General features: G+C 47.6%; 1 protein-coding gene across 12 annotated transcripts in view; it reads right to left on the reverse strand.

Moving 5' to 3' along the window:
* Positions 1 to 27,478, reverse strand: part of THSD4 (thrombospondin type 1 domain containing 4) — a 369,711-nt gene that overhangs the window by 318,190 nt on the left and 24,043 nt on the right. For all 12 annotated transcript variants that reach the window (XM_060282606.1, XM_060282603.1, XM_060282605.1 and 9 more), the window contains 2 exons: positions 18,098 to 18,193; positions 12,647 to 12,716 (listed from right to left, as the gene is read on the reverse strand). In XM_060282606.1, coding sequence (XP_060138589.1) covers positions 12,647 to 12,716; positions 18,098 to 18,126 — 99 coding nt within the window. In that variant the 5' untranslated portion in view covers positions 18,127 to 18,193. The remainder of the gene's footprint in view (positions 1 to 12,646; positions 12,717 to 18,097; positions 18,194 to 27,478) is intronic.

A 27,478-nucleotide genomic window follows, 5' to 3' on the forward strand; every position in this document is an offset into this window, starting at 1 on the left:
CTGCGCACTGTCCTGATTTCCTGGAGCTCTCTGGTGGCAGGGGGGGGGCTTTGGGGCAGGGGAGGGGGAGGAGGACAGAAATCCAACCATAAAATGGACCATCTCTGACTGTTCACCTGCGTGGGATACTTCTGTGGCAGGGGAGGACCCATGGAGGGGGGTGGGAAGAAGGTGGAAAAGGTGTTCATGTATGTACCGTTTTTTGTAATCTGTAAAATCAATAAAAATTATGTTTTTTAAAAAAAGAACTTAATTCATTCTGGAGGTCCGTTCTTAACCTGAAACTGTTCTTAACCTGAAGCACCACTTTAGCTAATGGGGCCTCCTGCTCCTGCCACGCCGCCGAAGTTCTTAACCCGAGGTACTGTTTCTGGGTTAGTGGAGTCAGTAACCTGAAGCATTTGTAACCCAAGGTACCACTGTAACAAAATACGTACCAAACTAAAGCATGGAAATATAGGCTGTTAGACCAGGGGTCCCCAAAGTAAGGCCCAGGGGCCGGATGCGGCCCAATCGCCTTCTAAATCTGGCCCGCAGACGGACCGGGAATCAGCATGTTTTTACATGAGTAGAATGTGTCCTTTTATTTAAAATGCATCCCTGGGTTATTTGTGGGGCATAGGAATTCATTCATATTTTTTTTCAAAATGTAGTCCGCCGCCCCCCCACAAGGTCTGAGGGACAGTAGACCAGCCCCCTGTTGAAAAAGTTTGCTGACCCCTGTGTTAGACTTTTAGATTGTGCCCTTGTGAGTTCCAAAATAGTCCCCTCTTCCCCCAGCCTAGAAAAAGACCACACACTTGGTAAATTAAAAATGCACTCCAATCTACAGTATTTTACTGAAGAGAGTGTGAATGATTGGAAATCTGCAATAACTTGGTTGCTAAGCTGTGGCTTACTTCCTGATCCACCTCCTTTATTCTTGCTCTCTGATTTGAGACATATAAGCCATCTAGATTATTTGGTTCTCCACAGTAATGTTATAAGTAGAGGATCCTGCCCTGCCCAGTGACTAAAAGGCAACAATGGTTGCTTCACAGCCCAAGTGTTTTGGATGGAGCTGCGAAGTCATCTAAGTGTTTCTTTGCTTTTTGTCAAACCCAAATGGGAAATAACAATTTTTCATTCCCTCATTGGAGAGGCACAGATGAAACAAAATTAAATGCTCAGGCAAGTTGGACTACCAGTTTAAGAACTGGGTGCAGGCTGGGACGAACCCATGCAGACTCTTAAGAACATGGATGAAAATACTAACATTTGAAGTTGAGGACATGGCCAGCAGGAGTTCAGGATGGGTGCATAAGTCATCACTGAGCAGTGCAAATTGCCATAACTCCATGCTAAAGAAAGCCTATCCTAAGGTTAGAGTCTGCCTGCAATAACAAGTATAACCCCTTGTCCAACCATAACAATAGATTCTGCTTACAGGTAGGTAGCTGTGTTGGTCTGGTGTAGTCGAAACAAAATTTTAAAAAAATTATTTCTTCCATTAGCACCTTAGAGACCAACTAAGTTTGTCATTGGTATGAGCTTTCGTGTGCATGCACACTTCTTCAGATACACTGAAACAGAAGTCACCAGATCCCCACATATAGTGATGAGCGCCGCAACCCCAGTGTTTGTTCGCAACTGGACTTAACAGTAAGGGGTCCCTTTACCTTTACCTAGACAAATTCAGGGAGGACAATAAGGTTCGAAACGGCTACTAGTCATGATAACTGTGCCCGGATTCCATGGTCAGAGGCAGTAATGCTTCTGAATCTCAGTGGCTGGAGACCCAGGAGGGGAGGGCGTTCTTGTGCTCAGCTCTTGCTCAGCACAGGGGCATTCGGTTGGCCCCTGTGAGAACAGGAGGCTGGACTAGATGGGCCATTGGCCTGATCCAGCAGGCTCTTCTTTTCTGTTAGTTCCTATTGCAATGCATCTTACAATATGTTTTGTTCTGAGATTCTTGTGTTCTTTATCAGGCCCATTGACTCTAGTGGCGCAATGCACCACGGTGCCTGGGCGATCAGGGGGCGCTGAGGGGTGCCCCAGCAAGTGGGGGAGCTTCGTGGCGGCCTCCCTTTTCCCTCCACCAGCCACGCCGCGAGAGCAGGAAGGGAAGCGAGCAGAAGGGGGCACTAGGACCCTGTTCCGCTCTGCAGCGCCAGGGTCATCCCTCACCCCGGCGCTGCGTTTCATTGGTAGAGGTGACGCCACATGGCAGCACCTCTACCAATGAAACGCAGCACCCTATTGGCGGGAAGGAACCCAGCGTGGCCCGGCCTGCCCAGGAACCCCGCTCCGCTGGGAGAAGGGAGGAAGGCCGCACGGAGCAGCAGCACCCCCTCCCCCACTCAATCCGGCGGCATTGGACAGGCAGGCGGCCTCCGGCACAGTGCGGCCCTGCTGTGAGGTGCGGGGGCCACCGTGAGGCTCCCGCCGCCCGGCACGCCAGGTAAGAATTTTCCTCTTTTTTTAAGAGTGGGGGGCGCCCGAGGGATCCCTGCACCAGGGCGCCCGATGACCTTAAGACGGCCCTGTTCTTTATGGTTTTTATTTCTGGTCTATTGACTGAAATAAACTGATGAATAAAGAGGATATAGTCTCTCTTACACACATACAGAGCTCCAGACTTGGATTGGGGCCATAAAGTACTAAGTAATCTGGATCTAGAGTAGCCATTGCTCAACAGCTGCTTCCCTTAACTATTCTTATATTTTCCAGACACCTGAGGTTTTGCGTGCGCTTGTTGGGGTCGAGTAAGGAAATGGAGGTTAAATGTTAAGCAGACCTATGAAATTTGCATTCCTTTTTGGATTTTGAAATAGGCCACCATTAGCTCAACCTCCTCATTTGCCAAAACTGTGTGTTACTATTAGATGAAAAATCTCTTAATGACAAAAGATTATGTTGATTATCACTCAGAAGTAGCACTCATGGACTTCCTTTGTACATTTCAGAATTATGCCTGTGGTAGATTGACTTAAGATGTTTGCTAAACAGGGAATAATAGACCAATAATTTCTCAAGACTTGCATCGATTTCTCCAAACACACACCTTGGCTCTGGAATCCATTCAAATATTTCCACTAAGCACAGCAGTTCATAAGCTATTTAAACTGCTGTTTTAAATTGTAACAGCACTTCCATCTAGACATAGAGGAAATGGGAGCTATGTCTTGGGACTTGGTCTACTTTTGTTGAAACTTCACTATGCAAGAACACCCCTGAGGAAAAAATATCACTGGAATTAGAAGCCACAATTATTCCAAAACTAACTTGTGCTACAAGAAACGGAATACATAACAAGGGTTCAGAAATTCTAATTTTCTAACATGGTGCAAGGCTTCAGCAAGGCACAGGGACGAGCACATGAATATGTTCACCCAAAGGTTTTGACACACATTAGCAGTTCAGTGTTTGGACACTACTAACTCTACTGATGGGTGTCATCATCATTTGGAGTGTGATCTAGAGAATATTTGAGAATATATAATACCAGATACAAGCACTCATTTTCACAGAGTGAAACAAACAGTTTAAAAACGGAAAAGGAAGGTCCTCAGCTCAGTTTTAGAGCACCTGCTCTCAGATTCAATCCCCAGCATTACCAGATAGGGCCTGAAACCGTGGAGAGTGGCTGCCAGTCAGTGTAGAGACAATACTGAGCTAGAGACACCACTGGCCTGACTCAGTCTAAGGCAGCTTCCAGTGTTCCTAATGCTTCTTCCTTCCTAAACTGATCTACATTTCAACTCTTTTTACATTAAAAATACTGGAAACAGAGTATCTTTGTGGCCACAGACCTCCTGTGGTGGCCAGCAAGGTCTGGGAAGCACCACCAGGGACTTAAGCACTACTGAAACTCTTGATAGGGAAAGCCACCCTGAATCAATTCCATGCATGCCCTCTTGCCTCCAGAGCTTCCTCAAACCTAGCCTCCCATACCAAACAAAACAATATAGGCACTGTGGGCTGGTATTTAAGACACCGAGTCTTGCATCTCATGCAATTAAGCTAGGTGCAGTTTCCTGCATTCCAGCCATTCCTATTTGCTAGTGGAAGTTCTAATTCTGGCAGTTCTTTCTCCAGCAGTGGATGATGTCGATTGGGACTGGTAGGGCACATGCCAGGGAGACCAACAGGAGGTGGCACCAAGAGCCCATGGCAGGAGGAGCCAATTATTCTTTTATAATATTTTCATTAAATTTTCAAATTTTACCAACTCTATTAGAATAAGTTGACTTCCCACCCACCCTTCCATTGTGTTCTTTTATTCCCATACTAGTGGATTTTAGCCCGTTTAAAAACGGGCGCTAGAGGAAGCGGCCTGCCGGGACTGGCTTGGCGGTGGCGGGTCTTCCCGCCACCGCCAAGCCAGTCCGCAGCGGGGGCTTTTCGCCGTTTGCCTCCCCCTGGGGGAGGCAAACGGCGAAAAACCTCGCCGCGCCGCAATTCGGCTCCGGGACTGGTTTGGCGGTGGCGGGTCTTCCCGCCACCGCCAAGCTAGTCCGCAGCGGGGTTTTTTCGCCGTTTGCCTTCCCCTGGGGGAGGCAAACAGCGAAAAACCCCGCCGCGCCGCAATTTGGCTCCGGGACTGGCTTGGCGGTGGCGGGATGTTCCCGCCACCGCCAAGCCAGTCCGCAGCGGGGGCTTTTCGCCGTTTGCCTTCCCCCGAGGGGGAGGCAAACGGCGAAAAACCCCGCCGCGCCGCAATTCGGCTCCGGGACTGGCTTGGCGGCGGCGGGAAAAAGGGGAGGAATTCCTCCCCTTCTTCCCGCCGCCGCCAAGCCAAAGCGGGCTTCCCTCCGCGCCCGCTGCCGCTTCGGCTTCCTCGGGTTCCCCGAGGAAGCGCCGTCCCATGCCGGAGGTGTGCGGCAAGGCTGCCGGGGGGGGGAGCGCTTCTCTCCCCCGCCGCCTCACCGCGCACCTCCAGCATGAGACTGGGCTTCGGAGCGGCGGTTGGCGGAGCGGCAGTTGGCTGTTCCCTGTGTCCCGAGAGCGCGGGTCCAATCCCTGTGTCCCTGGTTGTCCCTCCGTCCAATCCCTGTGTCTCTGGGGGACATGCGCAGTACCCCAGGGACACACGGGACAACTGGACGCAGGGACAACATGGACATTATTATATAGGATAAAGATGCTATGTTAGTTATATTTTATCCATTATATACATTAATTCTAAATTATTAAACTGCAAATTCTCAATACTTCAAATCCTGCATAACCGTGATCTTTTTTCAAATATTCCACAAAATATTTCCATTTGTCAATTTTATTTCTCATTTTGTTGTCTCATTCTCACAGTTAGTCTAGCCACCTCAGCATATTCCATCCATCTTCTTTCATTGTGACTTCTTCTTTCCATTTTTGTGTGTATTCTTGTTGCTGCTGTTGTAGCACACATAAACAGATGAAACAGTTCCTTCGGAAGCTCTGGTCCAATTACCTAACAGAAAGGCCTCAGGTTTCTTGGGAATCACCACTTGAAACATTAAAAAAAAAACCTCATTATAAATCATTTCCCAATAGACAGGGGGAATGCTAATGCTAATGCTAGTTTTGCCCACGTGCTTCTCACTGCTGAGTTTGACAAGGGCAGCGTTGAGACGTAAGAGGGGGAAGCTGGCAGGCAGTCATAGCTGCTCATAGCTGCCAAGTTATCCCTTTTTTTAAGGGATTTTCCATTATGCTGAATAGGCTTCCTCGCGAGAAAAGGGAAAACTTGGCAGCTATGCAGGCAGTTCATGTAATGGTGCTGGCTGCTTCCTCACAAGTAATCCACTCCAAACTCTGTGGCTGGTTTTTACAGAGTTGTATTATATACAGTGGTACCTCTACTTACAAATAACTCTACTTACAATTTTTTCTACTTACAAATGGAGCTCCGCCCGCCATCTTGGATGCGGTTTAGATAGGATTTTTTCTACTTACGAATTTTTAGATAGGGTTGCTTCGACTTACAAATTTTTTCTCCCAATGCATTCCTATGGGATTCGACTTACAATTTTTTTTGACTTACAAAGGTGTGTTCGGAACACATTGAATTCGTAAGTAGAGGTACCACTGTACATATTTACAAGACAGAGCTACAAAAGGCATGACTGTTCTATCCCGAATCAGAATCCGGAAGCACCGCCCTTTGTGACTTCCGCCAAAAGAACACGCTGGGCGTTCGGAACCTCCTCCTCTTTGCGTGCCTCTTTTCACCCCTCCGCTGTTGAGGTGATGGGGCTGATGGAGAACCCTCCCCACTGGAACTGCCCCACCAGGGAGCCAGTGTTGTCTCCCCTGGCACCTCCCCTTCCTGAGCGCTCTGGTCTGACCCTCCAACACTTCCCGCTGGGAACCTTTCCCTCTCAGCATCCTCAAGGGTCTGCACCACTGTCTGAGGGTCAGTACCACCTTCCACGGACAGCTCTGAAGCACTGCCATCCTGGGCTCTCCCTGCATCAGGGACCCCTTGTCCGCACTTCATGGAGTCTCCGCTGCCCCCTGGAGGTCCCCTGACAGTTCACCCCCTGGACTGGTTTAAGACGACTCAGAAATTTCAAGTGGTCCACAATGAAAGGGCTGGATTACTGGCAGGGGTTCTGCTTAGATCCCACATAACCCCTGGTTTAAAACCATTACACTGGTTGCCAGTTTGTTTCAGTGTTCAATTCAAGGTGCTCACATTTGTGTTTGAAGTCAAACATAACACAGGCTTCACCTACCCTTCCCTACAGACCCTCTCAGGTGACGAGGTCAGCAAAGGGGGCCCTCTAGGTAGTTCCTCTGCCCTCAGAGCCTTAGGGGGCAGCAGCCTGGGAGAGGGCATTATCTGGGGTTGCCTCCAATTGTGAAACTCCGCATGCACAGAGGTGTACCTTACACCTTCACTATACAGCTTTTGGGTGATGCTGAAAACGCCCCTCTTAATCCTAGCTTTTGAAACTTGAGGTATATATTTTAGGACCCACCTTAGTATTTGTGATTGTAAATTGTTCTAAACAATGGCTGTAACCCGCCCTGGAACCTTAGGGTAAAGAGTTGGTATTAAATGATGATGATGATGATGACTAAGAAGACAGGCAGGTGACGGCTGGGTGAGGGCAGATTGAGCTTAGTGGGGCAGAGCTGCATTCCCCTTAATGGACTACTCTTCCCAATCCTGCATTTTGCAAAGATTTTAATAAAATGCATTACTGCTAGTTGCCATCCTTCAGGTTTCAGCTCCTTCCGCAGCTTCTCCAGAAGTTCAGCCCTTAAAGCTGGGAGGAAATAATACATCTTGATCAGTAGTCGGGACTCGCCTGCCCATGAGCCACACTGACAGAGTGGGGCTCTTTGCAAAAAGGCTTCCATGCAGCTCCACACTGTGCTTTAAAGGCCCCAGTGTTGGGCCTTCAGAATGTAGCATCACCTGGCATCCCACTGACACCAGGTGATGTCAACTGTGGCCCTCCAGGGATGGGGAGATACAGGCCCGTCTTAGCCATAGAGGCTAGTGGCGCGGAGAACCACGGCGCTGGAGGGCGCTGGGAGGGCGCCAAGTGAGCGCAGGGTTCCGGCGATCTGGCCAGGACTGCACTCCACGAGCTGAGGCTGCGCCACGTCTCTCTCCTTCTCCGAGGACTCCGCGCTGCGCCTCCTTCTCATTTCCCCAGCGCCCAAGCAGCTCTTGCTGGTCCCGCGGTGCGCGCGCTGGTGGCAAAGCTTGACTGAGCGGAACCCAGCGCTGGGGAAATTAGAAGGAGGCACAGCGCAGAGTCCTCAGAGGTGGCCTCCCGCTGCTGCCGTGGTCCGCTTGGCACTCCCGGGTCCTTGGAGGGGCTCTGGAGGGGGGCGCTGGAGGGACCTTAGTGCCAGGGCACTGGATGGGCTTAAGATGGCCCTGGGGAGATAAGGATGTGATCTGCCTGCAACAAAATGTTCCTCACTCCTGCTCTAAATTTTGCAGTAGTGTGAAGACTTTCCTGTTCAGGAAGGCCTTTGGTTGCTTGTGATGCTAGTGAACTTTGATTGATTGGTTTTCACTTCTATTATGGCTTTAGCTTTATGGGTCTTTTTTCTTTTCCATTTACGTAAATGATGTCAGTGGTGCACCTACTTTCACTCAGCTGTCATTCCTGCCTTTCGAGAGGCTTGGGCTAGGTGACCCTTGGGGTCCTTTTCAGCCCTACGCCTCTATTATTCTGTGATCCATTTATTTCTGGTTACATGCACAATTTTGGATTGGAGTTTTATGGTAAGAAAAACAACAGCTATGAGTATCTTTTCTGCCATTGCACCTGCACTCAGGAATACCCTTTCTTTCTTTCTACCATATGGGAAGTGCCGCCTATCAGTTGCTTCCCCCTGACCCATAATGCTGTTACTGAATTTCTGTTTTTAATTATACCCTTTTATGTTTTATGTTGTATTCCTGTGTGCCACCTAGGCATGTCTAAATATTAAGCAGTTTAAAAATGCTTTTTAAATAGAATAAGTAAAATTATTTAAAAGGTGCTGCCAAGAGATGCAGAATATCAGAGTTCCTAACCAGACTTCCATTTCGTTCCGTCAGAGCGGCTTTAGAGAAGGGAGGACTCGGCCCCTGGCCCTGGACTCTTCTGCTCTCCAGGGTTCATTTTACCTGCTGATCTCTTTTGGAACTTGTTCATAGTAATTACGCATAATGCAGAGATACTATCACTACTAATTAATTCCAATATTTACTAACGCTGCTTTGGGTATTCATAAAACTGAAAAGACAGGATAGAAGTGGTTTTTTAATGTAAATAAAATGAAAACACACCCACAAATAAATTCTCCGTAAAGAATGGTGTCCGGGGAAACTGAACTGGCAAGTCAGTTGATTCCTGTCCAATACGCTGCAGATTTTCTTGTTGTCACTTCATTTTCCAATGAACTTTGCCATAAAGAAATATCAAACTATTTACAAATATCTTAATGGAAAATTCCCTCAACGATCCAAGCCTCAAAGCCTGATTATATTTCCTGTGCTTACCTTCCAGAGCAAAACCAGATGTATGAGGTGCACACAGAGGGATCCTAGCATTTCCTTCACCAAAAACTGAACACTCTGATCCTTAAGAACTACATGCCTTGCTTTAGGTTTAAGGGAAAGCACATGTGTTTGGTGGGGGGGGTAAGAAAGTGAGGCTGGTTTAACTCAAATTCATTCTGCCAAAGCAGTGTTGAAGGCTCCGTGGGTCAAGGTTGGTCATTGTTCAGCTTTAAAATACACCTTTAAAAAAATGTTAGCACAGATCAGTCTGTCAGTTTCATATTGTTTCAGTGCTATGATTGCAAGGAATCCCACTTTCGAGGCAGAATATATTCATTCTCTAGATTGATTTATGTACAAAGCTTTCCCTGTAGCCAGTGGATAAAATTACCGGGGGGGGGGGGGGATGCCAACACTGAGCAACCTAAGCCTAGGGAACCTAACCTTGATCTAGCACTGGTTGGAAGAGCATGTGCTAACCAAAAGTTGATTCCTTCTGCTTCTTAGGGATGGAGGCAAAATTCATTAGGACACATTTTTAAGTGACCTGACCGAATTTGGTTCAGTTGTGAGGGTGGGATGGAAATTGTGTTTTTTCAGGGCTGGGGGGGGATGCATACAGAAATGTGTATTTTATGAAATGCATTGGGAAAGTGCAGATTTTCTGGGGAAATGCATACAAAACAGCATGTTTTAGGAGAGAATGCAGAAATATGTACTTTAAAGAAAGAATGTATACATCATGGATATTTTAGGGGAAAGTGCATCATTTTAAAACCTATTTAGGGTTCTCTCTTTTTCAGCTGCTGTGAGTGCCACCATGGACTTAGCCATGGGGTCAAGGGGGCAGCTGCCCCCCCCAATCAAGTAAATAAATAAAAATATGTAACTTAAAAGCAGAAATTGTAGAAAGATTTTGACAGATTGTTCTGACCACTTGGGGTCAAAATAAAGTAATTTCAAACAACTGTTATTGATACATTTCATTCCAAATCTGTTCGACAGAGCCAGACAGAGGATGATGCCAGGTGGGTGTCTTGCACACACACACACCCCAACATAAATCCTGGCTATGCCCATGAGTGCCACAGAATTTGGGTGGGGAAACTTTCAATTATGTGATATCATGATGCAAGATAAGATGCACTTAAGAACAAGGCAGTGATTCATCAGCACAGTATTCCAGGGCTCTACACATCAGGATAAAAAGGAGGGCACCCCACATTTTAAAACGCCACCATTTTGGGGAGAGAAGCTACATACGCTAATCATGTTAATACATGAGCTCTTCTTTGTCTTTGTTTTGTTGTTACTACAAGCATGGAGGCAGAGAGAGATTTTACTTTCTTGGGCTCCTTGATCACTGCACATGGTGACAGCAGTCACGAAATTAGAAGATGCCTGCTGCTTGGGAGAAAAGCAATGACAAACCCAGACAGCATCTTAAAAAGCAGAGACATCACCTTGACTTCAAAGGTCCGTTTAGTTAAAGCTATGGTTTTCCCAGTAGTGATGTATGGAAGTGAGAGCTGGACCATAAGAGAGCTGATCGCCGAAGAATTGATGCTTTCGAACTATGGTGCTGGAGGAGACTCTTGAGAGTCCCATGGACTGCAAGAAGATCAAACCTCTCCATTCTGAAGGAAATCAGCCCTGAGTGCTCACTGGAAGGACAGATCGTGAAGCTGAGGCTCCAATACTTTGGCCACCTCATGAGAAGAGAAGAATCCTTGGAAAAGACCCTGATGTTGGGAAAGATGGGAGGCACAAGGAGAAGGGGACGACAGAGGATGAGATGGTTGGACAGTGTTCTCGAAGCTACTAAGGTGCGTTTGACCGAACTGTGGGAGGCAGTGGAAGACAGGAGTGCCTGGCATGCTCTGGTCCATGGGTCACGAAGAGTCGGACACGACTAAATGACTAAACAACAACAATGCCAGGCATTTTAAGCGAATTCAGAAGGAGTCTCTGAACTTGCAATTTATTTCGTTTACTACTCCAACATACCCAAAGAAACCATTTACAGTTTTATCACACCACTCTGGAGCTTTGAATGAAGTAGCAACCCGGGGGGGGGGGGTTGCTCTTAGTCTGGGCACTTTCCCCCCTTTTTTCTTAAGTATCTTAATTATGCTGTTCTCACCAGTGCTGGCATTGTGGAAGGGCAGGAAAAATAATAGAGCCAGTACTGACCAGAGAAGCCTGCCCATCTCAGTCCAGGCAATGCAATCATTTCAAGAGCAACATGCTCTGAGGGGCCCTGACTAACCAGCTCAACACAAAAGGAAGCAAGTCAGGACCATACACGTTTTGAAAATATAAGCTGTTAAAAGTTTCTCGTAACCCTGTTTAACCTGTGCAGAGAACCTGAGTACCTTAGCATGACAACCACATTCTTTAGGAACAATGGAAATGTCAATCCCAAGGTGTGTTTGTGCGCAGGGAGGGGGGGAGTGCCACCCAAAGGAAACACTGCATTTCTCAGAGGTCAGCATATGGTTATTACTAGGCTGTAGCAAGAAGGGGGGGTCCATCCCTCAGCAGAGATTAAAGGCGTTGTGGACCTCACTGTGCCTTCGGGACAAAAATGTCACTTGCTTACCCACAATAGGTCAATTCTTAAGGATGAAAAACATACATTCATCTAGGGGGATTAACAACCAGATCAGGGTGTTATTGCAGGATTGAGCCCAGAGATCAAACTGAAATGGAATTTCTGTCTGGGACAGCTTTGCAGGTTGAGCAGTGAGCACCACTTCATTTGAAAGCCAGCGTGAATACAGAGTTCTGGGGCTGCTGGGTGCTAACCTCACCTCTGCCATAGACTTGTGGTCGGTCAAATGCTTCCTTCTCCTCTGCCCCAGTTCCCCATCTGTGGAATGCAAATCTTACTGGGCCACCTACTGCCATGCTCAGAAAGCACACTTTTGGGTCTGCCTTTGGGGCCTGGAAATCTATGATTAGGAACTTTAGTGCTTTTTTTTTTCTCTACTAAATTCGCGCCCTATAAGAAAAAGCTCTAGAAATACTGTTGTGGGTTGTTGGGGTCAGTTTGGATGACGCTTCGAGTCCCTTCCCATTCTTTGGGTCCTGAGAACCTAAATAGAGGATTCCATCACTGAAGGAGTCAGACAAGTTTCTTTGTAGGACAAGAACCTTAGCAGGTCACTTAAGTGTCTTCATCCACATCCCAAAAGAATAAGCTAGCCTGCAAGAGCTGCAGCTAAGGGGGGCTAACGGGGGGGGGGACCTTTCCTCCACCCCCCTCGCCTGCCTCCTAGGCAGAAGAACAATAGCCAGAAGGGGAAGCAGGCTTGGAAACTGGAGATGCAGAGAGCTGCTTGCTCTGTGCTGGATCCAAAGCTGTGACTCATGGAGAAGAAATTTCTGTTGGGGTGCTAATGCTGTAAACCCCTCCATCTTATGTTCACATCGTATGTTTGTGTAAATAAAACCACATATCCTAAAGACACCCCAGACTCCCCTGACCTTCATCCCAAGGAAACCAAACCCAAAAGGGTAAGTATGTCTGGAACCCCTGAAATCTCTCTCCACTTGGACATATGAAGGAGCCTAACATGACACAAGGCAGCTGTTTTGCAGCAACAGCCTCACAATTATCAGGAGATAAAGTGTAATAGATTGTCCTGAAATACTGTGTGGGTCACTTACCTTTCTGTGTTCGATGGAGGGCTGCGGAATGACAAGCTGAAATCCAAGGACCACAATGGAGCTCAGAAGCCTGCAGGACAAAATAGTTTCTGCTGAGTTCCAGGAGTCAAGGAAAACCACAAGCAACGGTTATGGTTTCTTTTGCTTCCACTCAGCTCCCCCCCCCCGGCAACGACACCCCTAATCAGCCACAGACCACACAACGGGGATTCTAGGTCAGAGAGGAAACAGCTCCTGTGAAAGGTTGAACCATGACACTTTCCTATTTAGAAATTAACCACTGCCCCCCCATTCCTCCCAGGTAAATTACACCACCGCAAGTCAGATCCTTCTGGAACCATCTCAAAAGGGTGTGAAGGTCTAAGAGAGCATATATAAATAAAGAAATATTTATTTAGGGGGGGGCAAACTAACACAAACTATGATTTTGCTTTTCCCTCTCTTCCAGATGCTGCCCTTCATTCCATTGTTATTGTTGTTATTGTACTTATTTATATCCACCTTTTTCCCAGATTGGGACTTAAAGTGCCTTACACAAATTAAAACAGGCATAGTTTAAATCCAAAAAGGAAGTAACAAAAAATTATGAAAGACAATAATCAAAAATTAATTAAACTCAAATTGAAATAAAATATTTAAAAACCCAAATCTATTAAAATACAGGTGATCAAAACAGCACTGCGCTATTTAAGCATTTTGCTTAAGAAAAGTCAGTCTGTTCCCAAAGGCCTATCAGAATAAAATAGCCTTCTGCTGCTGGCAGAGGGACACCAGATTCTGTTTGTTCCGCATTGCAGCCCTCCCTCTACTGAGAAGTCCAGATGAGCTGTGCTGCGAACTGGGGCGGGGGGGGGGGATTCTACAGCCCATGATCCGCACTGCTTGGCAGCCCCCTTCAGCATGCTGCTGGTGGACGAGGCAGAGGCAGCAGTGGGTCTTAGCTTTGTATAGACGCTCAAAAGCCAGAGGTTTCTGCACATGCATCCTCCATCCTCCAAGTGGGCAAAAGGCATTGTCATAGCTTCAGGGCACATCCACACCTTGCATTTACAGCACTATGATGCCGCTTTGAACAGCCGGGGCTTTCCCGCTTGTGCTAGCAGATGGAGAAGGTTGGATACAACCCACAGAGAGTAGCTGAAGGGGAAATTTGAGACATTTTCCTGGAAGAGATTAATCTTAGTTTTGTTAGATATAGATAGGTAAATACGCACACTGAATAGATTACAGTGAGCTCCACAATGCCTCTGTTTCCTTGTCACATGTTTGGCTCACACACACTCCCTGCTGGGCATTTTAACCCTGAGCAATGGCCCATAAACAGGGCGCAGTTAGACATGCCTTAAATCATTTGTGGGGAGCCAATATCCTACTTGGGCTACAGGTTCACCCCTGATGGGAAGTGAGACTTGGCATGAACATGTAGGGATGTTATAGCATTTATTCATTCATTCATTCATTATTTACTAACTAACACTCCTACGTTGCTTGATTGGGGGGGGGGAATCAAAGAAATTTACAAGAAAGATAAAACAACAGAATTATCTTTAAAAGTTAACAACCACAATTTAAACAATTCAAAAAGTTTAAAGTTAACAACAAACAAAAAATGGATAAAAACACACATCAACAGTCTAAGCATCTGAATAGACTTGTCTAAACAAAAATGGTTTTAGAGGGCACCGGAAAAAGTATAGTGAAGGTGCCTGGCTAAGATCAATAGGCAGGGAGTTCCAAAGTGTAGGCACTGCCACACTAAGAGACTGATTCATTGCAAATGCAGAAGGGGTCCTCTTTGGCACATGGAACAGTGTCAGTTCTGCAGATTGAAGTGGTCAATTGGGCATACATGGGGTCAGACAATTTCACTGGAAAACTGGATCCCAATCTCTTAAGGGCTTTACATACTAATACCGGTAGTAACATCTTGAACTCGGTCAGGCAGCAAATCAGTGCAGAGTTCTGAGCAGCAGTATTATATCCTGGCAAGGCTTCACTCCTGTCAGCAATCGTGCTGCAGCATTCTGCACTAACTGCAGCTTCTGGGTCAAAGTCACCCATGCAGCTCATTGCAACATTCCAATCTTGAAGTGACCAATGCATGAACTACTACAGTACTGTGGCCAGGCTGTCCTGGTCCCAGAATGGCTGTAGCTGTTGAACCAACTACCCGTACATGTGTCCCTTTTGTCCTCTGTGAAGTGTTCCAGTGCATAGAAGGATAGCCCAGTTGGTAGAGCAGGAGACTCTTAATCTCAGGGTTGTGGGTTTGAGCCCCACATTGGGCAAAATATTCCTGCATTGCAAGGGGTTGGCCTAAAGGACCCACATGATCCCTTCCAATGCTATGATTCTATGAATTGAAGGTAAAGGTAAAGGGACCCCTGACCATTAGGTCCAGTCGTGACCGACTCTGGGGTTGCGCACTCATCTCACATTATTGGCCGAGGGAGCCGGCGTACAGCTTCCGGGTCATGTGGCCAGCATGACTAAGCCGCTTCTGGCGAACCAGAGCAGCACACGGAAACGCCGTTTACCTTCCCGCTGTAGCGGTCCCTATTTATCTACTTGCATTTTTGACGTGCTTTCGAACTGCTAGGTTGGCAGGAGCTGGGACCGAGCAACGGGAGCTCACCCCGTCACAGGGATTCGAACCGCCAACCTTCTGATCAGCAAGCCCTAGGCTCAGTGGTTTAACCACAGCGCCACCTGGGTCCCATGAATTGAAGGTGGTGTTATGCAAATTCGGGGATTAAACAATTCCACCCCCTGCACCAATGAGCAGTTGCTTTTAACTTCTCTGTGCCCTCTTGCGTTCTCTCTCTCACTCACTCACACCGTTCATTCAGTAGAAAGTTCAACACAGGTAGGAGGAAAATGGTTCTACAGCTTGCATTTCAAAGAGAGAAAAAGGCTCAGCAGTTCCTAATCTGTGTGTGGAGATGTGCGTTTCCATGAATACATTCTGCAAAAAATCCCACACAAGGGGGGGCAACCATTTGGGAGTGAGCAGAGCCCTTAATCTTCAAAGCAAATTACTTAACGGATTAAAAGTTCTTTCTCCAGATCTAAAAGTCCTCAGGACTGGGGTGATTATTCTGTGCCAAGCTTATCCCAATCATTTTTCCAAAGAGAACATAATCAGGGCCTGTCGGTGGATGTGCATGGAAACCCAGTTGGACAATGGGGCTACTTTCTAGCAAGCCCTGGGTGTACAGTCTGGTAGACTCAAGTTGCAAAGCTGTTATCAACTTTCAGCTTCATGCACATAGGAAATTTGGCAGGGATCTCCATTTTGATTCAGTGTGTTGTGATTTTAAAAAATATATTGGTATATTTCATGTTCCATCAAATGATGGTTTGCTTTGGCTGTATTAACTGCCTCTTAAATGCTTTGCCATGCTCTATTTTAAAAAGGAAGGAGGCTTCTTTCTTTAAAAAAAACAACAACCCAAAAGTCTTCCTAATCCAGAAGGTTTGCTACATACTGGCAGTCTTAAAATGCAAGAATGCCATAAAACAGAGCTAAATAAAACTTGGGCTGGGGGGGGGGGGGATTCCATCCTTGCAGCCCTTTGGAATGGGAACATGGATGTGTCTCACAGCCAAGGAGTAAGATGCTTCCACAAATCACACCAAAAATGCTCTGGGTGTGTCGCTTGTAAATGTTGGTTGATTTAGGAAAGCAGGAAAAGACATTCCAAAGGAGACAGCAGTCTCACTTTTAGTCAAAGGGGCCAGCTGCATTCAATTAACATATCTGGAAAGTACAAAAACATAGACCTGTACACTGAAGATGCAATCCTAAAAAATACTTGCCGGGGTGTTAGCCCCCACTGAACACAGTAGCACTGACTTCTGAGTAAACATGGGATTGTACTCCAAGGGCATCTTGTGAACAGGGTTACCAATTGGCCGTTGTATTACTAATCTGACAAGTAATCCACATTCTGGAGGGCAAGTGCCAGGTTCACCATCCTTGGATCCATTGGCAAAGCCCCAATCAACTTGGGTCCCTCGGGGACCTCCTGAACCCTTTCTCCCCAGCTCAGTCACTGAGATCCACCTGCAGAAGCATCACTGGTGAGTTGGTGCTTTGGAGTTTTTGTGAAATAGTGGTATATAAACGTGTGTGTTTTAATAAATAAATAAAGCAATATAAACACCTGACAGGCTTAGTCCTCCACACTCCATGCTAACATTCCACCCTATAGCGGGGGGAGGGGTAGGAACCCTCAGGCCCAGGGCGCAAATGATGCCCTCCAGGTCTCTCTGCTTGGCTTTCTGAACTCTACCCTAGCTATGCCCCCTGCTCAGGCCACCCCCTTCCTTGTAGACACCCCCCCTCACTGGCCATTCTCTGTGTCCCCAACCTCTTGCTTGCCTGGATGGAGGGTGCGGGGGGGGGGGGTAGATGGCTGGATGCGTGTAAACCACCAACTTTTGCTGATGGTTCAGAAGTAAGGGTCCTATCTGTTGCTTTGCCCCTTTTGCCACCCCCACCCCGGCATATGGCTCCCTGGCCTAAGGAAAGCAGCCCTTGCACTCGCCTCACGCCTGCCTCTCAGGAGAATACTGGAAGCGGGGGGGGGGGGGAGAGATTTGCATTTCCCTGGCGAGGCTCTGGCCTGGCTGGGCATGTGCCTGAGCTCTACCGGCCAGAAGGGGCCACCACTGTCCCTGCCTCCATTGGGACCCTGCCTCAGGCCCTGCTGCCATCGGAGCTCCAGCCACCACCAGCCATGCACTTCACCCCGTCCTCCCCATAGACATGTTTTACCCGGTGATGGGGCTTACAATGGATGATGAGTCAGTAACCTGAATCTTGAAACCTAGGCTCCCATGTGCACTTGGCCAGGAGTTGTATGGGAGCCTCCAAAGAAGGGACAAACCAGAAACTCAAAAGGCCCTTCTTTTGCACTCCTCCTCCTCCTCCAGTCCATCTGCCTCCCCCCCCCATTTCCTTTTTTCCTCTTCCTGCAACTTTCGCCTGCTCTCTCAGTCTTCCTTCCCCCTGAGTTCCTCTCACACTTCTAATAGTGCCACCAGCTGACTGGAGAGGGGGTCCCAGAGGGCTGCTGCAATGGCCCATTCCAGTGGCTGGATTCCTCCTCCCAGAGGAGCCTGCACACCTCACCCAGCCACCCAGAGCAGCGGCCCAGAGAGTGCGCAGCCAGGCAGACGGACTCCTAGCCACTCTAAGCCAGAGGGTAGAGGTGCCACTTTTACACCCACCCACCCACCCTGGGCCTGGGCCGTCGCCGTCATTCCTGGCCAGCCCCAAGGAATGCCCCTGCATCGAGTCCAACCCCTGCAATGCAGGAAGCACAGCAAACAAATTGTCTTCCAAACTGTCTCTGTTCAACACTGGGCAACCTCCATGCGAGATTCCCCAAGGTACAATGTTCAATGTAAGGCACTTGAAGAGGGGAGGGGGATAGCAATACTCACCTTAAAAAGCCTTTAAAATTGTGTGCCATGGTTAGTGACTCTTAATGTGATGTGTCCAGTGTGATAAAGAAATTCAGGGTGGGTTACAGTAAGCTCCTAGGGAAACAACAAAAACAAGATAGATTACTTTTCAGCATGTCACAACAGAAAGCCCACTACCCCTCTAGGTAAGTGGTCCAATTTGGGGGCTGCTCTTACCATCAGCAAAGCATGGTCTTGGTCAGGGGTCCCCAAACTACGGCCCCCGGGCCGGATGCGGCCCAATCGGCCTCCCAATCCGGCCCGCGACGACCCCCGCCGCCCGCTGCCGCCGCCCGCTCTTACGGCGCGCGGCGCGGCGACGATCAGAAAAATGGGCAAAAAATCGCCGAAAATCCATTTTGCGCATGCGTATGGGCCTCTCCCGACCCAGAAGAGGTCATTTCCGATGCACTTCCGGGTCGGGGGAGGCCCATACGCATGCGCACAAGCGATTTTCGGCGATTTCCCCCCCGCCCGTGTGCGTGTGCGCATGCGCACGGGCGCGCACTCCCCTGCCCTCCGGCCCGCCGCGCGGTCTGCGCGGCGGGCACCGGCCCACTGCGCGGTAAGTCTGGGGACCCCTGGTCTTGGTAGTGGTGCCACAGCCAGGAGCTGCCTGGTTGGTGCAGACCTGTGACAGGGCCTTTTCAGTGGTGGCTCCCTGATGGTGAAATGTCTTCCTCATTATTAACTGTCAGGAGGCATTGGGGGAAAGTCCTGTTTACCCAGGCATTTGGTGGTTAAAGACCGTTCCAGGAAACCCTAAGATTATTGCATGGAAGAATGTTTTTATAACTGTGTTTAATTGCTTTTAGAATGCTTTCCTGTATTTTAAAAAAAGTACGTGATTTTTGGTGCTTTTAATTGTAATGGTTTTAAGAATGTTTTAGAATTTTAAAACAGATTAAGTTTTAAAAAGTTGGTTTTGGATTCTAATAGTGCATCTGTTTGTTGCCGCAGACTCCTTGGGGTGGAAGAACTGGAAATTAATTAAATCAATCAATCAATCAGGCACTTTTCCTAATGTTCAATCCTATGTTGAAAGGATTCAAAGAGGGACAGATCAGTGTTTCCCCAGCCGACATCAATTTTGCATTCATTCATAAATCTGTTCTGTCCTGTTCCCACATAAAAAAGAAATCCATACAATCATCATCATCATCATCATCATTATTAATTACTACTTATACCTCAGCCAGACTAGGTTATCCCAGCCATATATTTAAATATGTACCTAAATGTTTAGTTAATATTTTACACTTTATACTTGCCCGTCTTGTCATCATTATGTGTTATTAAAACTTGAAAGAAGTGCAAAATCTGATGGATAATTGTTTTGTATTAATCCAGGAGGTGCAAATTAGATCAGGTCACTTAAAATTGCAGACCAAACGAAATTCTTCTCTGTCACTGGAAAAGTCTATGTAAACCTTTTTCAACTGTTGTTGCTGTCTCTGTTGAATAAGGTGTAGACAGGCTCTGCTTCTTCTACAGAGCCGGGTTTTGGTGCCTTTTGCTGCTTACAACTAGCACAGTGTTTGAACAGAGCCTAGGGCTGTGAAGTGAAACATTACAGCATCATTCCTTGTAGATAAGATGTTATCCATTTCTGTCACCCAATCATATAACCACAAGGTGGCCAAAGGAAGCCTGGGTTTATCTTACAAACTTGCCATGTGCACAGCTCAGTACAAAGCTTACAACCAGTTTATTATACAAACTTTGACATTATCAGCCAGATAACATTGGTTTTTAATCATCTGCCCAAGACAATTGTGGCTTGTAATTTTGCAAAAAGAAAAAGGAAAAAAGCAAAGCAGCTTTTGACACCTCTCTTAACTCAAGTGGGCAGCCAGGCCTGTGCCAGTTCAGGGAAGTCCAAGATCCATGCCAAGGAAATTGTAAATCTGAACTCTGAATAAGTTGAAACGTATTCCATTTAATTCAGAGTCAGCACCAGCGAGTTCAAATGGAATTCTCTTCCTAGTAAGCATGCATAAATTACAGAAAATCTTGCTTGACCCTGAGGTTTTTAAGTGCTCTTGAAGATGCAGAATGAGAGTCATTGCGAAAGGATATTTACAGGGACATCCACATCCTTAAACAAAACACAGATAGTAAAAACAAAGAGGTAAACATAACCTACACTTTTCTAGTGCATTTCCATTTCAATATACTACACGTTAAATATCTGGTTTTGTTCAAGGTTAAATCACCAGTCAATGGTTTTTCTTTCCACTGAACACTAAACGTTTCTATAAATCAATAGCTAAGGCTAATTCGAAAGTTTGTGCATGCCTCAATACGTCATACGTACCTGAAGGCAACTCTGCACCAAACCAGGATCCCTCCTTAATGTGTAAACAACGTGGTTGTTTCATTTAGAGAAAAGACTAGTAAGAGGCGACAGGATAGAAGATTATAAAATTATTCATGGCCTGGAGAAAGTAGACAAAGTTCATAACTCTTGAACTAGTGGACACCCCATGAAGCTGAATGTTGGAAGATTTGGGACAGAAAAAAATAAAGGACTTCTTCACACAGCACATAGAGAGCCTCCGTGTGATGGAAACAGTTTTATTAGTACTGTAGTAGTATTACCGGTACCAGAGGAGGAGAAGGAAGAATTACTATTTAAACTTTCACTTCAAGAAGAAGAAGAAATAAGGAAGAGGCCAGATGTGCAACCCCAGGTGTCAGGAGACCTTCCTACAGGGAACCTCCCCACATCCTGCTGACCAGCACTTTGCCCAGTGAGAGCAGCAGCAGCAGCAGCGGGTCAGGTGGGAGGAATGAGGAAGTTAGGGGGAGAGCCCTTGCGCTGCCTTGACCAACAGGTGGAGGGGAACAGGCAGCCCCTTCCGGCACCCAAATTAAGGTGCGCCACTAAACGTAAGGTCGGGGGAGGCGTTTCGGGGTGCCTAAGCTCTTATGCTGATCACGCAACAGGAAACATCCACTCCCGGATTCTGTGAGTGACTGAGAGGTCATGTTTTCTGCTATCTCTGCACTGTAAATATTATGAACATTAAAACCGTTAAAGACAAGCACGGACTTGGGCATCTTTACTCGAGAGTAGCCACAACAACACAATTACACCAGGTAAGGTATTCCATAGCCCAGGTGCGACAACCAAGAAGGTCCTGCCTCCAAATGGCAAGGGAATGCAGAGCAATATCTCTGAAACTGATCTGTGTGTGTAAGAAGAGTAGATAAGGAAGGAGGCCACCTGCCCATTAATGTTCTTCGGTTGGGTGGATTTGCCACCGTGAAAGCAGCAAACCTACATGCATCATAGAGGTGGAAATACAATGGGCTGAATCCAAAATATGCCCTTCTGCTTAGGAAAGGAATCCTTGCACCCACAGAAGTTCAACATTGATGGAAGACTCTGACCTACAGAAGGGTATTTTTGCATCCAACCCAGTAAGATTTGAATTTCCAAAAAATTGAAAACTTTGAGGGTCAGCAATAGAGACAACACACCACCGTTAATTACCCAAAATGGCACAATCCTGCCCCTGGATGCCTCCTCAGGCATCTGCTTCATTGAGCTCCATGGGGCTACAGCCTTAAACAAGATCCTGTAAATTATGATGCAAAAGGTAAGAGAAGGAAAACACCGACTTCCTAATTGGTAATTTTGATTTCCTCGAGGCAGCTCCTGTGGGATTATATGACTTTACCCTTTGTTTATTGAAAGCAGACAAATTTCACTTTTTAGAACTCCCAAGAGGCGACAGGTCACACATGAAAACTCTTCCTGTATCACTCTTCCTGTATCACTGCTGTCTTTAAACTGCCACCCCTCAAACTCCCCAGCCTCTTTTAATCTCTCTAGATGCAAACATGGATCAAAAAAGTTCACCTGCAGCAACTGTGCTTCTACTCAGTCAGGTGCAGGATAGGTCTGTGCTATGTAATCCATTTTGTCTTGTTGACTTAAATGTCTGCCATGCCAAGCCAAATTTCCCTTGGTATTTATCTTTCTGCTTAGGGTGTGTGCCTTTCCAGCTGCTACTAACAATTCTAGTGGAAGTAGCAAAGAAACTTCAGGGCTTGCTTGCTTTTTCTTTCCTTTCAAAGGACTATTTCCCTTTGATTTATAACCCTGTTCCTTTTGTTTAAATTCAATGGCCAACCAGGCCAAGCAAATAGCTTTTCAGGGAACAGAAAAAAGTGCCATCCCTTTCAAGAAGTGTGTGTATGTGCATTGCAGTAAACACTCAAAATTTTGTGAATGCTGATATGCATTGTGCAATATAGGAACAAATCATAGTGCAATAGTTAGAGTACTGGACTTGGGTCTGGCAGAGCTGGGTTCAAATCCCCAATACGCCTAACTTACCTCACAGGGTTGTTGCAAGTATTAAAAAATGAAATATGGATGTGGAAAGTGGAGGAAAAGTGGGGTGTGGATGTAGTACAATGTAGAAAATATACCTTCCTCGTCTCTGCTCCAGAGGAATCCATCAAAGCAACTAATAAAGTACCATATATAAATACGACATAGATAACAAAATATTCTATATTATATATATATATATATATATATATATATATATATATATATATATATATATAATGTCTATATACATAATTATGTCGATAATATATATTGGGAAAGGAGTACGACAAGGCTGTATATTGTCTCCCTGCTCTTATTTAACTTATATGCAGAATTCATCATGCAAAAGGCTGGACTGGATGAATCCCAAGCTGGAATTAAGATTGCCGGAAGAAATATCAACAACCTCAGATATGCAGATGACACAACCTTGATGGCAGAAAGTGAGGAAGAATTAAAGAACCTTTTAATGAGGGTGAAAGAGGAGAGAGCAAAATATGGTCTGAAGCTCAACATAAAAAAAACAACAAGATCATGGCCACTGGTCCCATCACCTCCTGGCAAATAGAAGGGGAAGAAATGGAGGCAGTGAGAGATTTTACTTTCTTGGGTTCCATGATCACTGCAGATGGTGAAGAACTGATGCTTTTGAATTCTGGTGCTGGAGGAGACTCTTGAGAGTCCCATGGACTGCAAGAAGATCAAACCTATCCATTCTTAAGGAAATCAGCCCTGAGTGCTCACTGGAAGGACAGATCGTGAAGCTGAGGCTCCAATACCTTGGCCACCTCATGAGAAGAGAAGACTCCCTGGAAAAGACCCTCTCAAGAGTCTCCTCCAGCACCATAATTCAAAAGCATCAATTCTTTGGCGATCAGCCTTCTTTATGGTCCAGCTCTCACTTCCATACATCACTACTGGGAAAACGATAGCTTTCACTATACGGACCTTTGTCGGCAAGGTGATACAGAAACACTATAAAGCCACTAAGTTGTCATGCCTATTTTCCAACTACAATTTCAGACATTGGCTAAAATGTTGGTATTTGCATGAAGAAAGATTGCTGGGGAAATTATTAAATCCTTGGGAAAATATATCTTTGCATATTTGTTCAGTAAGTTGTTTGGGAGTATGCTGACATCCATCCTCAAAATATGGTGAAGAAAAGCAAAATTGCCAACTTCCTGTAAAAAGATAGTTTGCACACCCAGACTTGCCTGTGAAAAGGCCACATTGAAACTACATTTCAAGAGTGTCCTGCACATTTGGAAAAAAAAAATCTGAGAATTTCAGTGTACCCTAGGGGTGATCTTAGGGTCATCTTGCAATACAGTACACAATCTGTACTTTGGGGCAGTCCCATTTTATCTTCACAGCAGTCCTGAAAGGGAGGATAGGTTCTATGGGGTGGAGAAAGCCGGGAGGGCAGGCATGTCCAAAGTCCATTTTGGGAGCCTAATCCAGCCCCTGTGGCAGTTTATTTCCTGGGGTAAAAGAAGCCTAAAAGAAGCTCAACAACTTTGGGGTAAAAAAAAAAAGCTCAACAACTTTAATCCCCAAAAAGGTCAACAACTTTGGTTGGCCCTTCACTTCATCAAATCTGGCCCTCTTTGAAAAAAGTTTGGACACCACTGTGGTAGGGGAAAGGTTTCTCCCTCTCTTATAACACTAGAACTCAAGGACATCCCATGAAGCAAACGTTGGGAAATTCAGGACAGAATTTTTTTTGCACAACACGTAAATTATGGAGCTCACCTTCCATAGAATGGAGTGGTGGCCATCCACTTGAATGGTTTTAAAAGAGTATCAGAAAAAAATCATGGGGAATGAGGCTGAACAATGGCTGCAAGATGGAAATACAATGAAACTACAGTAAGTCTAAAAATGGGAATATACTACAATAAATCAATAAAAAGACTAAATAGCATTGTCACAGTGGCCGGAGCAGGCTACTTCAGAGTAACGACGCTACGCAGCTCTGCATTTTATTCTTTTATTGGTGCTGCGTATTTACAGTGCTGAAGTCATTGCTATTTACACGGAACGATGGGGTCATTATGTTGCAGAACCTCCGAATGGCTTTTGGCGCGTCTTTCCCCAACACAAAAGCCTTGGCAGACCCATCCTCTTTCCCCTCCTCTTTCTCCGTAATTCCGGAGTTGGGGGGATGGGTCTCCCCCCCTTATTTGCCCCTTCCTGTCCCACCTGGGACCCTGGCTCCGCTACCTTGCCTGAGCCTCGGACACGACTTCCTGCTTCCTCACTGGAATCGGAGCTCCCTCTGCTTTCCCCTGTGCTCGGGGATGGGCTTGAACTCAGGAGGGGAGGGACTTCGCGATATCCCCTGTCCCTCACATCCACCCCCCTCCCAAGCTCTCCTTCTCCCCTCCCCAAGTCCCCCCCAGGTGTCGGGGACGACTCGAAGCCTAAGAACTCAGTACCTTCCGAGCCCGTCGGTGTGAACACCTCCCCCCAGTCCTGCGAGCCCCCCCCCTTCCGCCTGGGAGGACTGGAATCCCAAAAAGTCCGTGGCGTCCGAGCTGGTGGGGGTAAAAATGTGCTGCCAATCTGCTTCTGCCTCTGACTGGGTGGATCTCGGTGACACCCATACCTCGTCTCCCGGTTCCTCAAACTCCGCTTCCCAGCGCCATGGTGAGCTGCTCTCCCGTGCCTCCTCCTCCTCCCCCTCCCTTTCCATGTGCCAGGGCTTGGGTCTGTGGGGATAGAGGGCGTGAAATTCTTCCACCAAGAATTCCTCCTGTATCTGAGTGGCCGGGACCCATTCATTCTGGGACTGCGGAGCATCCTCCCATGCCATGAGGTACTCCAGGCCCCCCACCCCTCTCCGTGAATCCAGGATGGCCGTGGCCTCATTGAGTTGCTCCCTGCCTTCCCTCTCCCCCCCTCCCTCTGGGGTTTGTTCGCTGTCTCGGAGCCTGCTGCTTTCCCTGTACGGCGACAGCAGCGATCTATGAAACACTGGGTGCACCCTCATGTCCTCTGGCAGTGCCAGTCTGAAGGCCACCGGGTTGACCTGTTGCGTGACCGTGAAGGGGCCCAACCTTCTGGGTGCCAGTTTCTTGCACCTCCCTCTGGTGGGAAGGCCCTCCGAGGACAGCCAAACCTTGTCCCCCACCCTGATGACCTCCCCCTGTCGCCTGTGGCGATCTGCCCCCTTCTTGTATGCTTCCTTGGCTCTCTCCAAGTGTTCTCTGAGCTGCTGGTGCACCATCTCCAGTTCCTCTGCCCAATCCTCAGCTTGCGGGCCCTCCTCCTCCTCCTCCTCCTCCCCCTCCCTCTCCGGGAAAGATCTGAGGTCGCGCCCGTAGTTGGCCTTAAAGGGCGACACCCCTGTGGAGACGTGCACTGCATTGTTGTAGGCAAATTCTGCCAGTGGCAGGCGATCCACCCAGTCCGTTTGCCTCTGGCTGACGTAGCATCTCAGGTACTGCTGCAGAATGGCGTTGACCCTCTCCGCCTGTCCATTGGTCTGCGGGTGTCTAGCCGTCGACAAGCTGACCTCCACCTGCAGGAGGTTCATGAGCCGCCGCCAGAACCTGGACACAAATTGGCGGCCTCTATCCGAAATAACTCTTAAAGGTAAGCCATGCAGTCTGAATACGTGGTCAACAAACAGTTTGGCTGTCTCTTCTGCAGAGACCGCTCTGGCACACGGTATAAAGTGGCACATTTTGGACATGAGGTCCACCACCACCAACACTGCGGTCTTGCCCCTGGAAGAAGGCAGGTCTGTGATGAAGTCCATGGACACCACTTCCCATGGCCTGTGTGGTGTGGCTAAGGGCTCCAGCAATCCTGCTGGCGCTGCTCTGACCACCTTTGCCCGCTGGCAGGTGTCACAGCCCCTTACATAGTCTCTGACATCCTCCCGCACCCCTGGCCACCAGAAGTGTCTCATGACTAGGTGAGCGGTCTTGTCCCTTCCAAAATGCCCCGCAGTTGGGTTGTCGTGCATCTGCTTGAGGACCTTACGTCTAAGCTGGTTGGTGGGCAGGTACAGTGCACCCTTGTAGAAAAGCAGCCCCCTGCGTTCTGCAAAGTCTTTTGCCTGCTCCCTCCCCCCTCTCAGTTCTCTGAAGATGCGGTTGGCAAACTCATCCGCTGCCGTCAGTGCTGTGAGTTCTGCCTCGCTCACCACTGCTGCTCCGCAGGACCATGCTGACGGGGGGAAAATGTGCCTGGGTGCTGGTGGCGCCTCCTCCTCCATGTACTCCGGTTTGCGGGAGAGGGCATCCGCCCTGACATTCTGCTCCCCCGGGATGTAGTGGATGGAGAAGTTGAAGTTCGAGAAGAACTCTGCCCACCGTATCTGCCGCTGGTTGAGCACCCTGGCATTTCTCCAGAACTCCAGGTTCTTGTGGTCTGTGCACACCTGGATGGGGTGCTTTGCGCCCACCAGGAAGTGTCTCCAGTGCTGGAACGCAGCGTGGATCGCAAGAAGTTCCCTATCAAACACCGTGTAGTTTCGCTCTGGCTGGGTCAACTTCCTGGAGAAGAAGGCACAGGGTCTCCACTCTCTGTTGGCGTCCAGTTGCAACAAAATGGCGCCCATAGCTTTATCAGAAGCATCTGTCTCAACGCGTAGGGGCGCGTCCTGAACCACGTGGAACAGGTTCTGGTCCGAGGCGAACACCCTCTTGAGGCTTTCGAACGCTGCTTGCGCCTCTGGTGTCCACCTGAACTTCTGCTTGCCTCTCAGGCAGTCAGTGATGGGAGCCGTAACGCGAGAGAAGTTCTTGATGAACTTCCTGTAGAAGTTGGCGAAGCCTAGTAGGCGTTGGGCATCCTTGCGCGTCCTGGGGCTGTGCCAGTCCAGGATGGCCTGCACCTTGTCCTTGTCCATCGCTAACCCCTTGTCTGACAGCTTGTAGCCCAGGAAGTCCACCTCTTTGGTGTGAAACTTGCACTTCTCCAGCTTCACATACAGGTGGTTCTCCTTCAGGCGCTGCAGCACCTCCCTGACGTCTTTCACATGCTGCACTGGGTCAGCG

This window comes from Zootoca vivipara, chromosome 14, assembly GCF_963506605.1.
Source record: "Zootoca vivipara chromosome 14, rZooViv1.1, whole genome shotgun sequence".
Classification (NCBI taxonomy): domain Eukaryota; kingdom Metazoa; phylum Chordata; class Lepidosauria; order Squamata; family Lacertidae; genus Zootoca; species Zootoca vivipara.